We start from the raw sequence: 19,589 nt of genomic DNA, 5'->3' as shown, positions 1-19,589 counted from the left end.
ATTTTCAGAAACCCCCTGCATTTTGTAACATTGCATGATGAACTGAGCGAGCCCTGGGAAAGCAGCAATTTAACTGGTCTGTGGTATAATGTACAAGCAATTAATACGGGAAAATTACCCCATAGAAGTAAGTTAATACCAAACATCCTGTACCAACAGAGCCATTTGACAAGCTCATATCCAAGAAATTCTTTGTCACTAGGAGCAATTGCAGCAAAGCAGCAGCTATTAGATTCCACTTAAGTAACTGGAAGTGAGTTTATTTCAGGAGAGATCGCTTATATACAGAGCACATCGTACAGGAAAAGCTACCCAGGCTTCCAACCATCCAAAACAGGAAGACAAACCCCTGTGTCCCAGAGGGGAAAACCAATCCTGAAAGAAAATCTGCAGTAAAACCAAACCAAACTTGCCACTTAAACAAATGGCATCTTAAAAAAAATATGCTCCAAGGGATATAATACAATGACCTTATTTTCCTGTCTTCAATGAGTAAAGAATTTCCTTCAGCCAACGTGAAACTTCAAACTCTTTAAAGCCACAGTGCTCCAAGGCTGGTTTTATTACCAGTTTGTATTGAGCATCACCTCGAGCTGCCAGTGCGACTGCGTAGCACCTCCTGCAGGGGTGGAAACCTGGCGGTGCTGCAGCAGCAAGCTGTGAGCTGGGCACGGCCACCAGCACCTACAGACTGCAAAGTTCAGCTGAAGCCTGATAGCTCTGACCTTTCTCAAGGAGAGCAAAGGGAGGTCCTCATGAACCCTGTAGTTATGGGCAACTTCTACAGGCCAAAATACAAGTTGTCTATACAGAGACTTCAGGGTTGTTCTCTTGGTTTGCTAATAACAGGTTTTTAGCTCATTTTTCCACGGGAAGATGTGTTTTCACCATGTTTGCCAGATGTTTCCAAATGATTTTTGAACACGCTCCTTGATCTCAGCTCAGTCTGACACAGGTCTGAGTGCAGGAAGTTCCTACAAATGTCAAACAAGCAGAGGGATGGGAGGGGGAGCAGCCATCTCCTGGGGGAGCCCTAAGCTGACATCAGCCTTCATCAGACTGCAGGAAGAGGCAAGCTGAAGGGGAAATGCCAAGTACAGATGGAGTTGAAAGCATCCCTTCTCTCCCCTTGGGGACACAACATGCTCTCAGGGTCTGTCAAACAAGAGTGAGGACTGGTGTATCCCTGCGTGGGTCCCCAGTGTCAACTGCTGCAAGCAGAGGTGGAGGTGCACACAACATGGTGCCAGAGGACAGCACCCAGTGCAGGTCCTTCAACCTTCACTCACTGCATGACCTCCACTCCTGCCCTTCTCCTCATGGAAAATAACATCTAAATGGACCTGCTGCCATTTTCTGCATCCTCCGAGCATCTGCTGCTGTTGAAGTCTGATGGCATATGCTTTATTAGTAGCAATTAGACAAATTTACATGTCTTAAGATGATTGAAGATACATCTGCCGTTTTCTTATCTATGAAATCAGCATGTGGCAAAAAGGAGACTGGGTAAAGAGACAAAAAAACACTTGCTGCTCAGGGAAGGCACGTAAAATTAATGTGGTGTTTCAGAACCGTACCAACCTCCTGCCACTCAAATATACACTTCTTTTCACCACAAAAATCCACTTGCCTTGGGAATTTTATCTTGTGGGACAGAAGAAACTTGAGGGAAAGATTAGCAGCTATCAGCTTCCATCAGACAAATGGACAGACCTTGGACGCAGCAGTCTTATGAGCAGAACTTCCCTTCCCTCTCCTACAGTACAGGCCTGGTTTGAAAAATACTTGACCGAAACAATCAATTGTGGCAGACATCATATATTAGTTTAGCTGCCAAAAATGCTTGCATTTAAATGTTCTACTTGACATTCAAATCAGGGTTAGAGGGGAAGAGTCCCTTTCACTGAGGCTGATGAAAGGTTTTGCTGTTGGTTTTAAGCACAGAGAGTATGAATACTTCGTAAGAAATTGGCACTTCTGGCTCATTAAGAAGGGAAATTACTGAATCTCATTTCTGTGTTTAAAAAGCCAAACAAGTATTGTGAGGCAGAAAAGCAACTAAACACTCATTCACCTGTGACTGATGAAAACGGGGAGTTTGCATGCTCAATGTATAATGACCCCTCTCTCCTTCTCTCTGTCCACACAGTCATTAAAATATAAAGCAACTTGTATAAAATATAAAGAAACCACATGAGTATACGGATTGTACCATAAAAAGGGAAGAGAAAACTGATTTTGCTTTTTTGTTGTTTGTTTGTTATTTAACATAACTAAATATCTCCGGATTCATTTACTGGGAGATTTTTCTTTTTTTTTTTTTTTTTTTTTTTCCCCTACAGAGGGTTTTAAAATTAAAACATAGCTTCAGTAATCTCTCTCTCTTCAGCTGGTTCAGTTATAAGTACCATTTCATTACTGTACTTTCCATCCATTAACTGTCTCATTTGCATAACAAAGGCGTTGCCTTAAAGAACGTAGACTCATTCTTTTTGTTCCCTGAAACAGATTTTTTTTTTTTTTTTTCCTTAGCAGGAAGTCATAGAAGCCCACCAATAACCTGTAGCTTATTTTGGGGACTGGAGGAAGTCTAGGGCTACAATTACTTGGAGAGAAAACGAAGTCTGAGTCTCAAACTGACATTTTAGATTAAAATCATATTATAAATTAAATCAATGGAAAACATCTCCAATTAATTAGGAAAATAGTTATACAGAAAATAGTTATAAAATAGTTATATATTGTAAGGCAATGCTTTTGTGTAATGCTGAATATTGTAAAATTAGCTCTTACATATCCAATTTAAAGTAAGACAGCAACACAACAAAATCTTTACTCTCTTTTCAAAGGCCTGTAATGGTAACGTTCCTTGCCTGTAACACTACAACCCTCCTTCATTTATATACACCAACGTGGAACATCTCAAGTTCGATAATCTTACTGCTCACACTGCAATTACAGTCCACTCGATATGAAAACGTAAGCTTCGCTTGACTTAGTAAAGATAAGCAGTGCAGCTCTTTAGAGATTTCAATTTGGTCTGAGCTTTCACCAATGAGACAGGATACGTTGAATAAGATACAGCATTTATCACTGGACAACATTAGCATATTTTAGCTCTTCAAGCTATTGCCGGGTGATTACGCCAAGATTCAGCATTATCGGATATGCTGGTGAATGCAAAGCTATTCAAATCAATTGTACGCTGGGATTTGCAATGGGAAAATCCCCTGAATATCAATGAGAGATGGGCACCCAAATTGCTCAGGATTTGGGAAAAGTTCAAGCGTTCAACAATGCTGAAGGAAATCTGAAAGCCCCGTTATATAACACTACACTGAGTCTGTTGAACAAGTTACCTTCTCTGCTATCATGAAGTCGTAGCGGAGGGACTGGCGGGTGCAAATGGCTCCCAGCAAGAAGACAAAGACCATGTACAGAAACCACCTGCAAGCAACAAAAACAAACTATTTTCACCAACCAGACATGACCACTGAGAACCATGCCCACCAGCAGAGCCAGAAGAAGGCCAAGAAGCTGTAAACTGGGTCTTCAGCCACTCTGTCCTGGCTGCTCCTGCACGGCAGCCTCGAGGCTCGGCGTAACACCCACACATATCACTTGCCCACTGCAGTGCAGTGGGGAGAGACACAGAGTGATGGCATGGTACCCTGAGGTGAGGAAACCTGCACTCTTGATGTGCACACAGAGGGAATAACCTCATCCTGCCCGTATGCAGGTCCCCTCATCTGGTGGCAGCGTTGAATGTGCCAAATTTACTGCCTCAGCCATGATCCTCCTCGGTATCTCTGGCTTTTCCAGTACTCAGTTGAAGGGATAAGCTAGACTGTCTGCAAAGTCTGGACAGCAGAGATGTGAATCCCCTGACTCAAAAGAAAATGAGCACCAGTTTTCAGCAAGAATCCCACTAAATTCAGAAGGTCCCTCTTTTCCATCTGAACCTGGGTATGCAAATATATGTAATATTTTAAAAGTAGTTTAGTTGGCTATGAAAGCAGGCAGGAACCTACTGAAGTTCTTTTAAACACACAACATCCTATTACTCCTGGAAAACAGCTTTTCCCAGGGATGCAGGGCACCTGTGCTCCCCTTGCCTTGCAGGCAGGCAGGTCATTTTACCTCTCGTGGTACCGTTTTCTCTAATAATAACAAATGCATTTTCCTCTTTTGCAACGGGAGCGCTTTGAGACCAGCTGCGAGAAGTGACAAAACCACGTGCTCCAAGCCTTCCAGAACTTTGCATGCTGCTTGGGAACAGCCTGGCTGCAGCAGCACAACTGCTCTAGCACCAACACACATCCCATCCGGCAGAGGAAGGCTGAAGCATGAGGAAGGACTGATTGTATCCACATTAACGAATCTCCTCTCCAACCCAGCCAGAGTAGGTGGTGGTAATGGATGAGGATTTGAATGAGAGCCAGACTTTAATTTTCCAGATGGCTGAGTAATAAAAGGTTGATGGGAGTACGAAATGGGTTGGTCACATCCAGGGCAGACTCTAGACAGTAAATTCTCCCCAATCTATTACTTACGAGGTGCCAATAGCAGCCAGAGACCCTAGGGGGATGTTGGTAGCAGGCTTCTGGAGATCTCCACTCATATTGAACCCAGCCATCACACCTATGTTTTGTAGACATAAATACAATTTAGAGTTAATTTAAGTTATAGCATACATGACATATATTATAATATGCAATATAATTTAATCAGTCACTTAATCGATTACTTCAGAACAGTAACTATATCATTTCATTGCACTGCCATGGACAGGGTTACTGGCTCCCATCAACTGCTTGGTAAGTAACTGCTCTTGTCTTTAACAGAAAGGAGCTACTGCTAACATGTCTACAAAGAATCCTTTGTCCAGTTTGAACAATGCTGGGGGAGAATGAGGGGGGTGAAAAAGCAGAAATCCAAACAAAACCCATCTTATCTTAATGCAACCATAGCGGAAAACAGTGCCATCTGAGTGTTGAAAAGAAAAACGCCACCGTTCATCACTGCAGGACATTCAGCAGGTTGTCCTACCCTGCCCAGACCCTGCCGCTTAGACCAGATCTATTACAGGTGCCCACATTCACAAGGGACAGCCGCGATTGCAGAGCAGCTTGTGCTTGTTAATGGCTTTCACAGGCGTATTTAGAGGGCAGAATGAGAGGCTCTGCACGTAGGTGGCACCTTCCATCCAAGGGCTGTGCGTCGCAGGCATCGCTCACGGCTCCGGGAGGCTGGCATTATCTCTGCTTTGCAGATAGGAGAATAGAAGCTCTGAGCGGGTAAGCGATTGTCCCAGCGTCACAGAAAGCACACGGTAGAACTAAGAATAAAGTACTGAGATGTTATTTTAGGCCAGAGTACAGGGTACTGTATGACAAGGGACAGACCTAAGCCTAACAAATTAGCAACCGACAACAAAGGAAAAGGAAACAGGATGGAGCAAAGGATTAAAATCTCTGCATTCAGGCTGGGAACCCAAGCTACAAAAGGGTTAAGAGACTTTACTCACACTTGAAGAGGGAGTCACAACAGACTTGGCAAGAAAGCACACCTTTCCTCATCAAATTATCCCACAAAATTTGTTAGAATATTTCAGATACCTGCTATAAAGAGAATCTATGGTTTGGATTCCTGATGAGAATATGGACAATCTGAAGGCAGGCTGAGCCTCCTTGACATATTAATTCCTGCCCACCTCTGTCCCATCCCTTGGATGTTGGATGAACATCACTAGGCCACGTGGGCTAAGTGCCAGTCCACAGCACCCACAGGACCCTGCTGGGAGCTCAGGCGAGACCAGTAACAAAGAGCAATGAGGATGAGGATGCCAACAGCATGGCACTCGCAGACAGAAAGCAGGGAGCACGTAGGGCTGTCACTTGGCTGCCAACGCCAGCAGCCATTCACCGGGCACAGGAGCAATCAAGTCAGCCTCTGAGGCTGCAAATGCAAGCGGCTGCAGCTCCAGGCCAGGACGACTGGTCAATTTAACAATTGCATATTAAAGGTCAAACACTGACTGCTGCTTGGGAGGATTTTCTCAGCAAAGGGTGGACAGGAGCCGTGGAACACATCCCACAGCAGAGGGGACAAACCCAGCTCAGCCAATGGGCGTCTTCTCTAAAGACCTTGCACAGCCACGGATTGATGGCCACTGGGAAGCAAACACTTGGTTGCTAATCAGGGACCAGAGGCTCAACTGCCTGCTCCATCCCAGGCTTTCCTGTGCATTTTCACAGCCCCATGTCCCCATCTGTGCTAAATAGGAATCATAACACTTCCTCTGCTCGCTATGCTGCTGTGAGGACAGCACACTAATGAGCACAAGGCACTCACATGTTGCCAAACACATCAAGCTAAAGATCCAGAGCTTTATTTCTTTTATTTTTTTTTTTCTCTTCCCCTTGATCATCCCAGGCCCACCCAGCAGCCATTCCTCTCTGTCATCCTCTCCACCCCAGGGCCAGAGCCCCAGCAGCCGCTCTCAGCCCCTGCGGGCCCCTGGCACTTCTCTGCTCCCAGAGGAGCTGTCTTCCAGATTTAGACCAGATTTGAATCCCTGGGACCATACTGAAGGCTTTAAAAATCAAAACGAGTTGTTAATTTTCTCCTGGAAGACTACTCCATGGACATAGATCTGAGTAGTGCTGCTAAAAGCCCATCAGCTGGTGAGCTTTTCCCCGGATAAAGCTTCCAAGCGCTGCTCAAGCACTGCTCCTTTTTTGCGAGTTATACAATGACCTTAGCTGGAGGTGAGACAAGCTAGGAAGGCAGAAGTCCATGGAAACAGTCAAAAATATCAGGCTACATAGAGCATCTATAAAGCACCCTTTGGTGACAAGCTACTTTGCATTTCAAGGGCAAAGCAGAGAACGCAGAATGCCCTGAATTTTTCTTCCAAAGGGAGCAAGCTGTGGTCAGAAGGACAGCTGTTTATCTAATGTACCTCTTGGCCAAGTTTCCCAAACATCTGGCACCGCTTCTCTATCTTCCAGCTTGAGCTTGACTCACCTCTTCCTCATCCAAGCTCTTAGCTCAGCAAAGCACTGGGGAAACACCAAAATGGCGTTTTCTGGACCAAATACGAAAAAAGTTGAAGCCACGTGAGTCACCCGTACAGTGATGACTGCACAGCCCCGTTCACCTCGTTGCCTCCCTCCCACAGACCCACACATACTGAGGAGCAGCCAGAAGATGACCTCCAGAACCCACATAAGTGGGACCTTGAGATTGATGATTGATCCCTGCCCTGGTGGAAAGCCACCTTTCCACCGCCACCACCAACCAAAAAGTAACTTTCCAGACAGGGTGTCAGCTGCCAAGAAGCAGTGCTGAGTAGATCATTGTGAGCAGCAGACTAATGACCACACTCTTCAGTGAAAAGACAAAAGGAACCGAACAGATTCCACTTGCACTAGCTTCGGTCACCCCCTGCCAAACAGCAAACCAGTCTGCCTTGCAAGTAGCCAAAAACAGGGTTTCCAGAGACTTCAGCTACTCAAGAGAAGAAAAAACCCTACAAATTCAATGAAGTGAAGAAGCTGGGACATTTCATTCTCCAGATACAGACCTACCCCCCAAGGAAACGGCCAATCCTGTCTGAACTCAAGCAATCCTATCTGCGGATTGTCCATGGAGAAAATTACCCACCTCTCTGTTCCAACGAGATAGCAGGCTGGATTTTCCACACTGGCTATTATCTCAGAGAGCAGCAGATAATGACAAAGCTTCTGGACAAGGGAGCATGAAAACACGGTCAGCTCAGCCAGGAAATTATGGCCGAGACAGTCTGTACATTGCTGCTATTCCCAGCATAATCCTGTCCTGGGAGTCATCCAGGCAGTGGATACGTGCATGAGGGGACCACCTACGTTGTAGGTTAGACGCAGTCGTCAGCTCCACCAGCTCTGGCCCACAGCTCTACCAGCTATGGCTCACAACTGCAGATACAACTGCCTGCAAACACCCATGGCATTTTTCAGCAAACTCACTATAAAGCGTAAAAGCGTTGTGTTCTGTTTTTTTTTTTCCTTCACCAAGAGATGAAGAATGGAAAATCTGAGATAGGAATTGCAGCTAGTTTTTTTTTTTTTTTTTTAAAGGGCCAAATTCTCCACTGATGTAAGCTGGCACCCCTCCATAGGCTCCAGTGGAGTTGCGCCAGTTTACATCATCTGATAACTTAGCTCAAAACTTCTAAATCTAAATCTTCTAAATGCTGTCATTTTGCGAGTGCCAAGTATGGGATTTTTCAGAACTGGTGTCAGTACAACTACATTTTCCACTAACGCCACTTCAAACATCATCTTACTTTCTCGCATCTCATGACAACACACTTCTTTCATTAAATGGTACACCTTGGGGGTTTAGTAGAAAAGAAAACCATTTGCTGCACCACAGCAATGTTTAACTTCATTTTGTTGCTGCACTGACAGCTGTGTGGCTGCTGAGCAACCGCATGCGTGGTGTGGGCAGGCAGCTCCTGAGCCTCCTTTCCCACAAAACCCCCTGCTTAGACAGGTAGCTGAGCTGCCTTTCACAACACAGCAGCAAAACATGCACATTAAGGTGTTTACAAACACTCAGAAAAACATCTGGTTAACACACAGCATCTCTATAACGTATATTCACATCCTCCATAGCAAGTGTGTTAGTCTCCAATTTAAGCCAGCAAATCTGAGCCATCTTCTTCAATAGTTTCTTGAGCTATTTTGGGTGGAAATAGACATCGTGTATCTTTTCAGCGTCCCAGAGACCAAACTTAAACCAGCTGAATTCAGATAACAATTTCCAGGGAAGACTAAAGAGCTTATCCTGAAGACATCAAAATAGTTTCACTTCAAAGAGAAGCATTTCATCACAGAAAGACCTAAACATCTTGTTTCACAATTTCCTACATTCTTTAAAAAAAATAACCAAAACAGCATCTTAGATTGCAAACTAGCATATGCTAGAAATTAAAAAAAAAAAAAAAGCAAACAAAACATTTACTAATAAAAGGTAAACACAACATTGAAAAAATCACTTTGACCCAAAGCAAACATTCAAAGGAAACCCCCAAACAGCACATTGTTCTGCTGAAACTCTCCCTGAATTTTGGTTGCACCTTGCTTAGTGCATAGGATTTTCCTGCTGATGCATCCCCATCACCAAGGGAGTCCCAACAGATGTGGAAACCACTTTGGGATGGTGCAGGAACACAAACCAGAGGTGTAGCCAGGCAGCAACGCTCACATATTCCTGCCGCTCCTTTTCTTTCTGCCCTGCAGGAGAGGCCTGGAGATTGCATTGCATCTATCTAGTCTGCTCTTAATGCCACTGCCCAAACCCTCCCTGACATGTCACCTGGAGCCTTGCAGACAGCCTGTCCTGCTGGGGGGCTGAGGCTGCCTCCAGGCAGGGAGCATCATCCTCTTGCCCACAACACCATGGGAAGCAGCTGTGCTGCAGCACATTGGACACTGAAAAAGCTGCTGTCCCCTCTGCAGCCCCAGCATAGGTAAGTATGCAAGATAAGGCATTGCACCAGCTCTTGGAGATGTGAGCTTTACTCCCAGTACCTCTGAAGTTGCACTGGGATCCCAGCCGTGATCTGGAGCAGAGAAGTCACGACTCCCATCTCCTGCCTTTTTAATCTTTCTTAATCAGATCACAAGTTCTCCCACGTAGAGCACCTAACACAGCACTGTGTTTTCTTTCACGAGGTTCCTGAACACTGCAGCGCTATGAACAGCAACAATGGTGGTGTTATATGGCACCATTGCTCCAAAGAACAATTTAAATCCTCTAAATAACCAAGCAATTAAAAAGAACACAAGAAAAAGCTCTGCAGCAACCAAAGTAATTACACATCAGCCCAAACTGTATTTTGGGAGAATATTTAACAGTATTACTGGTGTTACTACCACTAACTAACAAATTAACAGGCTGTCAAGACTTTAAATAAATTATATCTATTAGCTTTGGCCTTCTTCCTAGCAGCCAAGCATTAGCAGTGATGGAGAACCATTTAATATGGTTAACCATCACAATTTTCTGCTTTGTCATAACTATTCCTTCTTCTGTAATCAGAGAACTGGAAAAACCCATTTTCCTGCATCAGTGGTAGGGCTCATGAGGAAGGTTTCTTTTTGTGGCTGGGGGACTCGTGTGGGCCAGACAAAACAATGAGGAAGAGGGCAGCAGCCAACTTCTCCATGGTGCCAACAGTTCATGCAGGCTCTTTTTCCAGGAGAAAGCCTACCTGGAGGCAACAGCCAACCAGGTAAATCGAGAGAGAGGATTTCAAAGGAAAATCTGAGATCCTGCTCTAGGTATACCTGACTTTGTCTGGTAGCAGATTGTTCCTCCAGCTCATCTGTTTCACAAAACCTTTTAGTTTGTCTCTCTGTACTGCAGCAATTCTGCTAACAACTTTTAGCTAGTTGCTTAGAGCTAATCCTCTGCAAATTCATCCTATAATCCAAGGATTCATCACTATGGAAACTGCTTATAATCAGTACTTTTTATAGCTTAAAAACCAGCATCAACAAAAGGTATTGTAACTCCAACTGATAGCTATTTCATTCCCACTTCAGAGTGCCAGCTGTGGAGAGGGGACATCGATCTTCCTCTTAATTTAAGGGAAGGAATAACACAAAAGCATCCAATTAAACTTAATGAACGTGAGTTCTGCTGAGCAGGCAGTGCAGAGAGTCAGCATCCTGAGTGATAGCACCAACCAAGCTGCGAGGCTGGAGGAAAAGCCCTCCTGTCCCCTTCCCACCTGTCCAGCACAATCTAATCACAAGGCTTATTGAACAAGATAAATCATGATTGACACTACTAAAAAGGCTTGGTATCCTGTGGCCTGGAAGCACTGGTCAAGATCAGTGCCTAATCCTTGGCAACAAAGGAGTGATACCATCAGATCAACTCACAGACTTGAGAAACAGTTTCTGGCCACATGAGAGAAAGCAGAGCACGTTCAAGCAAACCAGACAGGACTGTGCAAAATGTGAGGCTTTGCAGGAAAGGCTGTACATTTTGAATCGGCTGCATGAGTCTGCTCTGGCTGAGTGCTCACCGAAAGGTGCTGCAGAAACCCCCCTGGCTTCTGCTCATTTGGAGATGTGCCTGTGGAGGAAAAGGGGAGGATAAAGCTCACAGTACCTGTGGCAGCTGGGAAGAACACTCCAAAAACAGTGAAGAAGGACTCCCCCTGGCTGTAGTCCGGCAGCGTGTTGTTGAACAAAAGCTCTTCGGAGTAGCCAACGAAGCCGTGCTCTGCAGACACAGGGAGGGAGAGAGGAAAGCCTCAGACACGACATGGATGTGGCAGAGCCACCACGCCTGCCCCTGCATGGCCACACTACCTGCTTTCAGTGGTAGTTTGAAATGGCAAACGTCAATTTTTTTTTACTGGGGGGAAGAGGTAAACGTGGTTAAATGGGTGCAAGTGCCAGGGAAGGCCATAGTTGATGGTGAGCACAGCAGTTGGTGCTGCTCAGCATGGGCACTGCTGCCTCACATCGAGCCCTGCCTGTGAGCAAGCAGGACACCTGCCTGTGAAACGTCTCCATGGAGGAAAACTTGCTGTAGAGATCAGCTAACATCTATTTTCATTTGCCCATGCCGCTTTAATCCTTCACTTCCAAATGGATGTTTAGCATGGCACATGGGGATGTGGCCCAACACAGAGCAAACACCAAGCCAGCCTGCCTTGGGCTGTGCCCCCCGCCAAACTTCCACCAAGTTTTTCCGAGGTCATACACACATACACAGGTTTTACTCCCTAAACAGAAACGTTTTCAGGAGATGGGAGGGCAGGGGAAGCAACAGAGAGGACAGCAACGTCGTGGAACTGCTTCACATGCATTTAATGGTGTACCCCGCTCCCTTGCTTTAACGAGTCAAGTGCTTCCACAAGCCTGAATTTGCCAGGAACACTTGAGCCCAACACAGTATTTAATGGGAAAGGTTTTAGATGTTTATAAGTAGAAAAGATAACTCACAAGAGGAGATTAAAGAATTAAAGATACATCTATGAAATACTTTCATTTTCAGCTGGTAATGCTGCTTTGCAATGGCGTATCTTCATTTGTGGAAATTTCTCCTCCCTGTCAGAGCTCCAAATGCTAGTGCTAGCTGCGGGGGGAGGTGAGCAGAGCTGGTTTCTTTTTAATTCCAGCCACCCCAATCTATTTCCACAAGACATGTGACTGCATTAACTTGAATTTTCTCATTAGCAGGCAGGATGTTGTTTATGGCTGTGCGGGGTGACAGCCAGAAATTAAAAAAAAGACTCCATCAAAGCTATCCCACGCCTCAAAGACAACATTAACGATGTTTGGACAATAGATTAAACCGGAAAATTAAATAAGATTTCTGAACACACTACATATCCATTTAAAGCCTCAGAATATAACTAACCGCAGAGCTTTGAAGTTGCCACAGAAAAATCCTATAGATAATCAAAAGTTTCCTACATCTGCATTCATTGTGTTACCCAAACATGGATGGAAACACACTGATAGAAAAGGTCTCCTGCTGCTCGGCTTTTTAACAGCACCAGCAATCTTCACAAGAACAAGGCACAGACAAGATTTAAAAGGAATACACTCAGTGCATCACCCTGACCTCTGGGCCTTGTGGAAGTCTGCATAAAGTGCAGCTTCTGTAGAAATAAAGGGGGAATTTGTGTACGTTGTACATTCCTGCAAGACCAGACCCAAACTCCCTTTTTCAGATGATGTTCCTACAGACTTCCCTGGAATCTGCACCCACAGCTGCAGAACTTCCATCAAGCTGCTTGAGGAAAATGTTGGTCTACGATCAAACAATTCTTCACACGATCCTCACAGCAACGGTAACGTTTTGTTATTAGAATAATAGGGGTGGGGAAAATATTCATCTCACCCTGAGGAATCAGGGATATAGGCAGACCTCCAACCCATGCTTCAGAGCAGCACTGACTGTCACTATGTCCCTCTTCATAAAAATTTGCCCAACAGTCTTAAAAATCCCCTGTGAAGCGGACTCCGGAGTCTAACCAAAGAGTCTAGCCAAAATCACCCCATTTGAAGTTCATGCTCTGTTTCTTGCCTGGCCCACAAGTTACCTGCATTTTCTTTGTAGTGCCCTTTCACCTACTTGGAACAGTCCCCATCCCACGCTGGCACGGTCCATCATTTCTGCCAGGCTGCAAAGCCTTGTTTGCCTTGACCAAACCACAAATGTTTCTTTTCACACCACTCCCACAGTTTGTGCAAGGTCACCTGGAAGTCTGATCCTATCAGCCCGGCTGCTTGCAAACCCTTCCCAGCTTGCAGTCATCTGCCTATTTCATAAGTATATTCTCTTTTCCCTCAGTTAAGGAGAATACCAAACACCACCAAACCAAAACCTTGCACAACCTCACCACACACAACCTCCTCCTTTGCAAGTGGACCGTCTCCGACTGGGGTCTTCCAAGTGGTTTTGGGGTCTATGTAATTCCATATATATTTTATTCCTCCAAGTATAAGTCTTGGATGGCAGAGACTGTCTGTTTATATGCACAAAGCCCCAAACAATGGCAGATGTTACTCCACCGTGACAGCAAGAGATTTATTGCAGAAGTCACAGGATACACGCACTGCTCTGTCCCACTTCTATTTCCTTTTCTCGCGGCTTTGGCGGGATGGAGGAAGCCCAGCAGTTCAAAATTTCCCCTTTATACAGAATCAGGAGCTTTCTCGTCTCATTAAAGAAAAGTTCATCCAAATGTTACATCTTACGACGACCTCATTTCTCAGTCAATTATCCTCCTGTAAAACAGTCCCCCTATGTCCCTTTTGATCAGTTTTATGCCCTGGCTGGCAATGACCATCAATTTGAGCCGACCGTCGACACACACGACCTCGGAGCTGAGAACACCACAGGGGGAATAGCTCCTGGCTGCTGCTGTGAGCCATGGGTGACCTTTCGGCTGTCCTATCAATGGTCCTAATTGTAGCTGACAGGGCAATTGGGCTGAAAATCATCCAAAACAAAACAGGAATCAGCAACTGAGACCAATCGGTTAAACCAACAGAGCACTCACTCGGGTGTTCATGGAGTCAATTATCCACATCCCATTTAAAGTGCACTTCAAAAGGCCGCGCTTCGGAAGGAGGAGGGAAGGAAGCGCGATAGGGTCTATATTTGGCTCTCTGATCTCGAACAAGGCACGACCATTTTTTAATTCCTGCAAGGGGATCTTTTCCCTCCACCTAGCTGCTGGGTATGTGAGATCTGAGCCAGATTCCTCCTGCATCACTCAGGACAAAATTTGCGTCTGACAAGTTTTGCTCTCAGTTAATTTATACGACCCCACAGACTCTAAATCCTGCCCTTAATGAGCCTTATCCCTGCTGGTTTGTTGAGGGATGGAGCTGAAGTGCTATAAACAATCTTCCCAGTGTCATGCTAGAAGGAAAAGAATCTGGTTCTTCTTCTGTGCTGTGTCAGTCTTATGGGAAAAGAGTAGTAAAGAGTGGTAACAATTTATTTTCATCATTAGATACTCAATAAGAAGCAGGCAAATAATGGATTTCTCAAGTGGCTGAGCTGAAGTAAATAAACAAAGGGGAAAAAATTGACTTAAACCAACATCTGAATTATTTCTGCGACCTTTGACAAATTAAGACACTAAAAAGCTTTGCTTTGGTTCAAGTCAAATTACTTTGCTCAATCCCAAAACATTTGTTTTCATTCTGGAATTCTAATTTTTCTTTGATTTTTATCTTCCTCTTTTCTTTTTTTCTAAAAGGAAAAAAAAAAAAAGATGATATCTCAGGTCTATTTTAAATGAAAAATGTCACTGCACGGTAAAGAAAAAAAAGTTGGATTTTGAATCTAGATGAAACATTTCAGCATTTCCAAGGCACAATGCTTCATTGAAAGGTCAATGTAAGATGTTCCATCATTTTTTGATTTCTTTTTTCATATCTTTAGACAAAAACCTTCACAGACACAACCCTTTCCAGCCAACTCAATCCAAATTTAAGCACATTCTTTGGATCTCCTTACAATATACTATATTTGCTAAGTTACCCATTTCTGGCACGCTTTGTTTGTAGTAAGGACCTCACCTAGAATCCTTCCCGTTGCCCTTATTAAAATGAGATAGTAAACCAGAGGAGGGAAAAAAAAAAAAAAAAAAGGAAACAAGAAAAAACACACCCAGGACATTCCAGATGGGAGACTTTCCAGGATGAATGTCCTCCACCCCCCAAGCTCCATGAAGCCATCAGGGAGTCCTGCATGGAGACAGCTGCATCCTCTCTCCACCCCAGCTGGGTTTTGGTCTTTTCTTGCTGCATTTTCCCTCCCCACTGCCTCTCTCCCCATGGATGAAAGTATCTGAGCAGGTTTCCATCCCTCAGGACACACCTTTGCGGGCGACCCCTCCACAAAGCCCTAGGCTTCAGAGCAGGATGTCAAGAGGCTGGAGAAAGAGCAGGGCACAAGCATGCTGATGGTGCAGGGGTGACAATGCTGGGCCAGCCCCTTACACAAATACATGCAGGACTGCCTCGACATCAAGCCTCAGGCAACCTGCAGCTCATTACGGATTAGACAAGTCCTGGCCAAATTCAATAAGCCTGTTCACCAGCTTAAGGTTAAGTAAACCCTGGCATGTAGGCAGGCCTGAGCATGGAGCGAAATAATGCAAAATGGAAAGCTACCTTCAGAAACAGCTCCCAGAAGAGTCACGTACTGCGCTCTGCTTGTGATTAGGGGTTTAATTATGAAGGTGGATGCTGAAGGCTTGAAGTGCTGGGGTATTTTTTCTTTTCCTAAATAAATAGGCCCACACGTTCCCATCTGAAAAGCCACAGAGAGTGGCTTCTCCTTCCATCTCTAAACCCTTTTGGCACAAGCTCCAAAGTCCAACCATTCCCCTGGGTCACCACTGAGGTGGCCCCAGCCCAAGCATCCTCCCAGAGCGAGCCTGGTGTGGCTGCTGGAGATACCTGGGCACATCAGCATGGAGGAGGCAGGGGCTGACCCCACAGCCCAGCCTTGCAGCTGAACACAGACCTTCACAGTCAGACAAAGCTTCACAACTCCTTGCCAGCACCAAGTTCATATAGTTTTCCTCCAAACTTAACAGAGGGAAAGGCACAAGCCCAGGATTTATGGGCTGTGAACTCCCCCTTGGGCAAGTCAAGCCCTGTCAGGCTGGTAGCTCTCAGAAGTTGTGCTCAATCAGATGACCGGTGGGTGGCCTAAACCAAATTAATTTCTGTACACATCTATATGTCAAAGCACTCTACAGCAGAGGACTGAAATTCTCTCCCTTGCAGCACTAATTCTTCCCTACCTGTAGAAGTTTGTCCCTGCATGGTCTGGTGGTCACCAAACCACACTCACTACCCACTGCCAGTCACACAAGAACAGCAGCATCATTACCCTTGGTGAATGACATGCCCAGCTTTAACACTTAGACGTCAAACCACCACCACCAGGATTTTCAGCACCTCCAAGCACAGTTGCAAGACACACAGGATCGGCCACACACCTAGAAACAGCGGATGTGAAGAGGTGGATGCAAACCCATAAACGTCACCCAAGTCCTGAGCTACGAGTACACAAAAATGTAATTTGCCTGAGGCAACAAGCAGCTCAGGATCTTCAGTGGCACCAGCTCTGAATGTTTTTGCCATATCATAGACAAGACATGAAGAGGGCACAGGGGTGATGAGTAATGCTTTAATTACCTTTCCCAACAGAATGAAGAAATAATAAAAATCAAAGCGGCGCAGCACCAAGCCCCACCTCTCCGCATCCCTCTGTGCACACATTTGGCTTCCTGTGTTTGGGCTTTTTTAACAACTGCATTAACAATCAGATCTCAGACTCCCTTCCAAAGCCTCTGCAGCCACTGAGCTCCATTTCCAGCTCCCGAGGTCCACCGCATGCCGACACCAAGCAACCTGCCAAGTAAGCAGAAACCACACCATCTTTTTTTCCCAGTAAGTCCAACGCCACCATCTGTACCCCCAGGCACTGCCCTGCTGCTGCCAGCCTGGCGCAGGACAGATGGAGGCAAAGAGGCACAGGGGAAATACAGAAAGGTTGGGAAGGAAAACAGCGACAGGGAAGCAGCGCTGCAGGTGGACAGAGGACAGAAACAGTAGTTTTTTTCCGTGCTAACTATTCACTGCAACACCTTGCTGTGGGCTGAAACTCAAGTTGGTGAGATGCAGGAACAGATTTTCACCAGATCATCCCCAGCCCTCTTACGAGGGCGAGTCAGGAAAGCAGAGCACTGTAAGAGGCAGAACTGTGCTGGCAGGTTCAGAGAATGAACAGAACTTCTCTGAACTCACAGAGATACAAAAATGCTGCAACATTTTTTCAGGACATCTCCTGCTTCTTGTTTGGACATACAAGTTTCAGCTGAAAGACCAGCAGTGGGGTGAGCTGGAGGTAGATGGGGAAGAGATTGGCAGCCCTACCTCCTGACTGGTACCAGGGGACTGATGTACTCACGGGCCCAAATGCACCAAATTTGGGTAGCCCTTTTTGGCGTCTCCCATGGGTCCCACCTGGCCTGGTGGGACAATGGCAGTCACGTCTGTCTATCCCAGAGCCCCCAGTCTCTTATAGCCCCAACTCTGCCTCTCCCCAAACTTGGGGGATTTTGGGCAGTTGGCTTTGGATGCTTGCAGGTCAATGATTATATTGAGCTAAAAGCATGGCTATTAAGGCCTTAACACCATAATTTCATCTCTAAGTTCCCGTTTGACAAATCTGCCATCAGAAGAGTTTCCTTCGCCCTGCTGCTCCTGTGAAACTGGGCTCACTGAACAAAAATCCCAGCTCGAAGAAACCACACAGCCCTAGGGACAGCGTGAGTGAAAAAAGTGGTGTCCCACCACACTTTGGGATGGCATCAGCTGAAAATTAAGCTGGATGCCACAGTTGGCATCTCCCCAGGCCATGGCAAGAGGCATCCCCAGAGCATGAGCAGCTCAGCAATGCGAGCAGCAGGGCCGTAGCAGGTTTGCTGCTCCTGGTGCACAAATCAGCTCCTTTTATCCCCGGCTTCTTGGAAAGCCAGCTTCATAAACTAGGACAAGTAACAAAAATGCACTTCAAATGCGTCAGAGTTGCAAGGAACAAGAAGCAGAAAGGTTTTACTTAAAAAAATTAAAAAAAAAAATTGGCAAGAAGTAGATGGGGAGAAGGATCAGAGTATTTTTAAAGGAAGGAGGAAAGGAGTTCCCTTGTCCGAGACCTTCTCTGCACCCATAATAAGGCCGGCAAACCCAAAATGAGAGATTATATAAAGTCTGTAATTGAAGGAGTGAAAGCCACAGTTAAAACAATCTGAAAAGACCAAGCCCTGAGAAATGCAATCCGAATCCCTTATCTTTTGATGGAAAAGAATGTGCTCCCTTAGATTAATGACGTGTTTACCCAAAAGGAAATCACCGCCCTTCTGAAGCAGCGAGTGTTTGTTCCTCCCAAGTCCCTGTTTTCTGATCCAGCACTGATCTCCCAAACCTCCTGTTTAAAGCCAGCACACAATGCGGCTTCCTGCAGCGGCGGGCCCCGAGCGATCCCAGCCTTAACCCTCTCCCCAAAACCACCCTCGGCTGCACCTGCTGGGGAGGATCACAGGATATTTGGGTCCGGCTCCAGCTGCCGTGCATCCAGCACAGGGACAGGCATCACGCCGGCAGCTGCCAGCACGGCTGCTGCAGGGTGATGAATCAGCCCCATTGCATAAATATTGCTGTGTCGAGCAGACAAACAAACCAGCGTGCAGTGTGACAACATTTGCATGGGGAAGCACTCCTTGCCTGCTTTCTGTCTCACCAAACGGCTTGCTCTTCTCCAAGGTGGCCTCTTCTCAGGTTGCTCAGGGCTTCGGCAGAGCATCCTGCTGCCCGTTCCAGGATGCTCTGAAAAAGGCTGGACTCAGGACGCTACAATATTGTGCTCTGTTACAACGGGCATGGGGGAGGCCAGGGTTTGTGTGCTGAAAACTGTGAGCAAGAAGGAAAGCCTAGAGCAGAAGTGCTGTGGGGTGGTTTTGGAGAAAAGCAAAAACAAACAAAAACACACAGGGATTATCAGTTACCTTTGCATGCATGGCAAACCCAAATATTTGCATCCTTCTCTTCTGCCCAGAGACCCCAAGAAGGGGGACAGAGGCCCAGGTGTAGGTGACCCCCCGTAGATGCACTTGCTCCCTGTCACTCACCACATGGGTACCATCCCTGATCTCCTCGTGGTGCAGGGACCTTGGGGCATCCTGGCCACAACAGCCAGCAGGTTGCAGGCATCCTCCTTCCCCTAAATCCAACAGACCTGCAACAATGAGTGCTGGCCAGCAGCTAAAAATAGCACAAAAGCCGTAATAAACAAAAGGAGCTGCTTAAATCAGCCCCCGATGGTTGGATTTAGCTGATCGAGCACATTTCATCCTTGGGACACCCTTGCCTCTTGCAGCCAACGCAGGAGCCTGTGCTGCCCACAGCCCTGGGCAGCCACCAGGAGGGAGAGCTCAGCTCTGCATGATGCAGAGCTTGGTGACCCAGGGACAAGCACTCCCT

General features: G+C 46.0%; 1 protein-coding gene across 2 annotated transcripts in view; it reads right to left on the bottom strand.

Moving 5' to 3' along the window:
• Window positions 1-19,589, bottom strand: part of SLC12A8 (solute carrier family 12 member 8) — a 53,106-nt gene that overhangs the window by 13,296 nt on the left and 20,221 nt on the right. For both annotated transcript variants that reach the window (XM_082763050.1, XM_082763051.1), the window contains exons 6-8: window positions 11,170-11,283; window positions 4,554-4,641; window positions 3,360-3,447 (exon numbers count right to left, since the gene is read on the bottom strand). In XM_082763050.1, coding sequence (XP_082619176.1) covers window positions 3,360-3,447; window positions 4,554-4,641; window positions 11,170-11,283 — 290 coding nt within the window. The remainder of the gene's footprint in view (window positions 1-3,359; window positions 3,448-4,553; window positions 4,642-11,169; window positions 11,284-19,589) is intronic.

This window comes from Aythya marila (genome assembly GCF_965140915.1).
Source record: "Aythya marila genome assembly, chromosome: 6".
Lineage (NCBI taxonomy): Eukaryota > Metazoa > Chordata > Aves > Anseriformes > Anatidae > Aythya > Aythya marila.
Note: the sequence above shows the minus strand (reverse complement) of the source record. Positions and strands in the feature narration are given on the sequence as shown.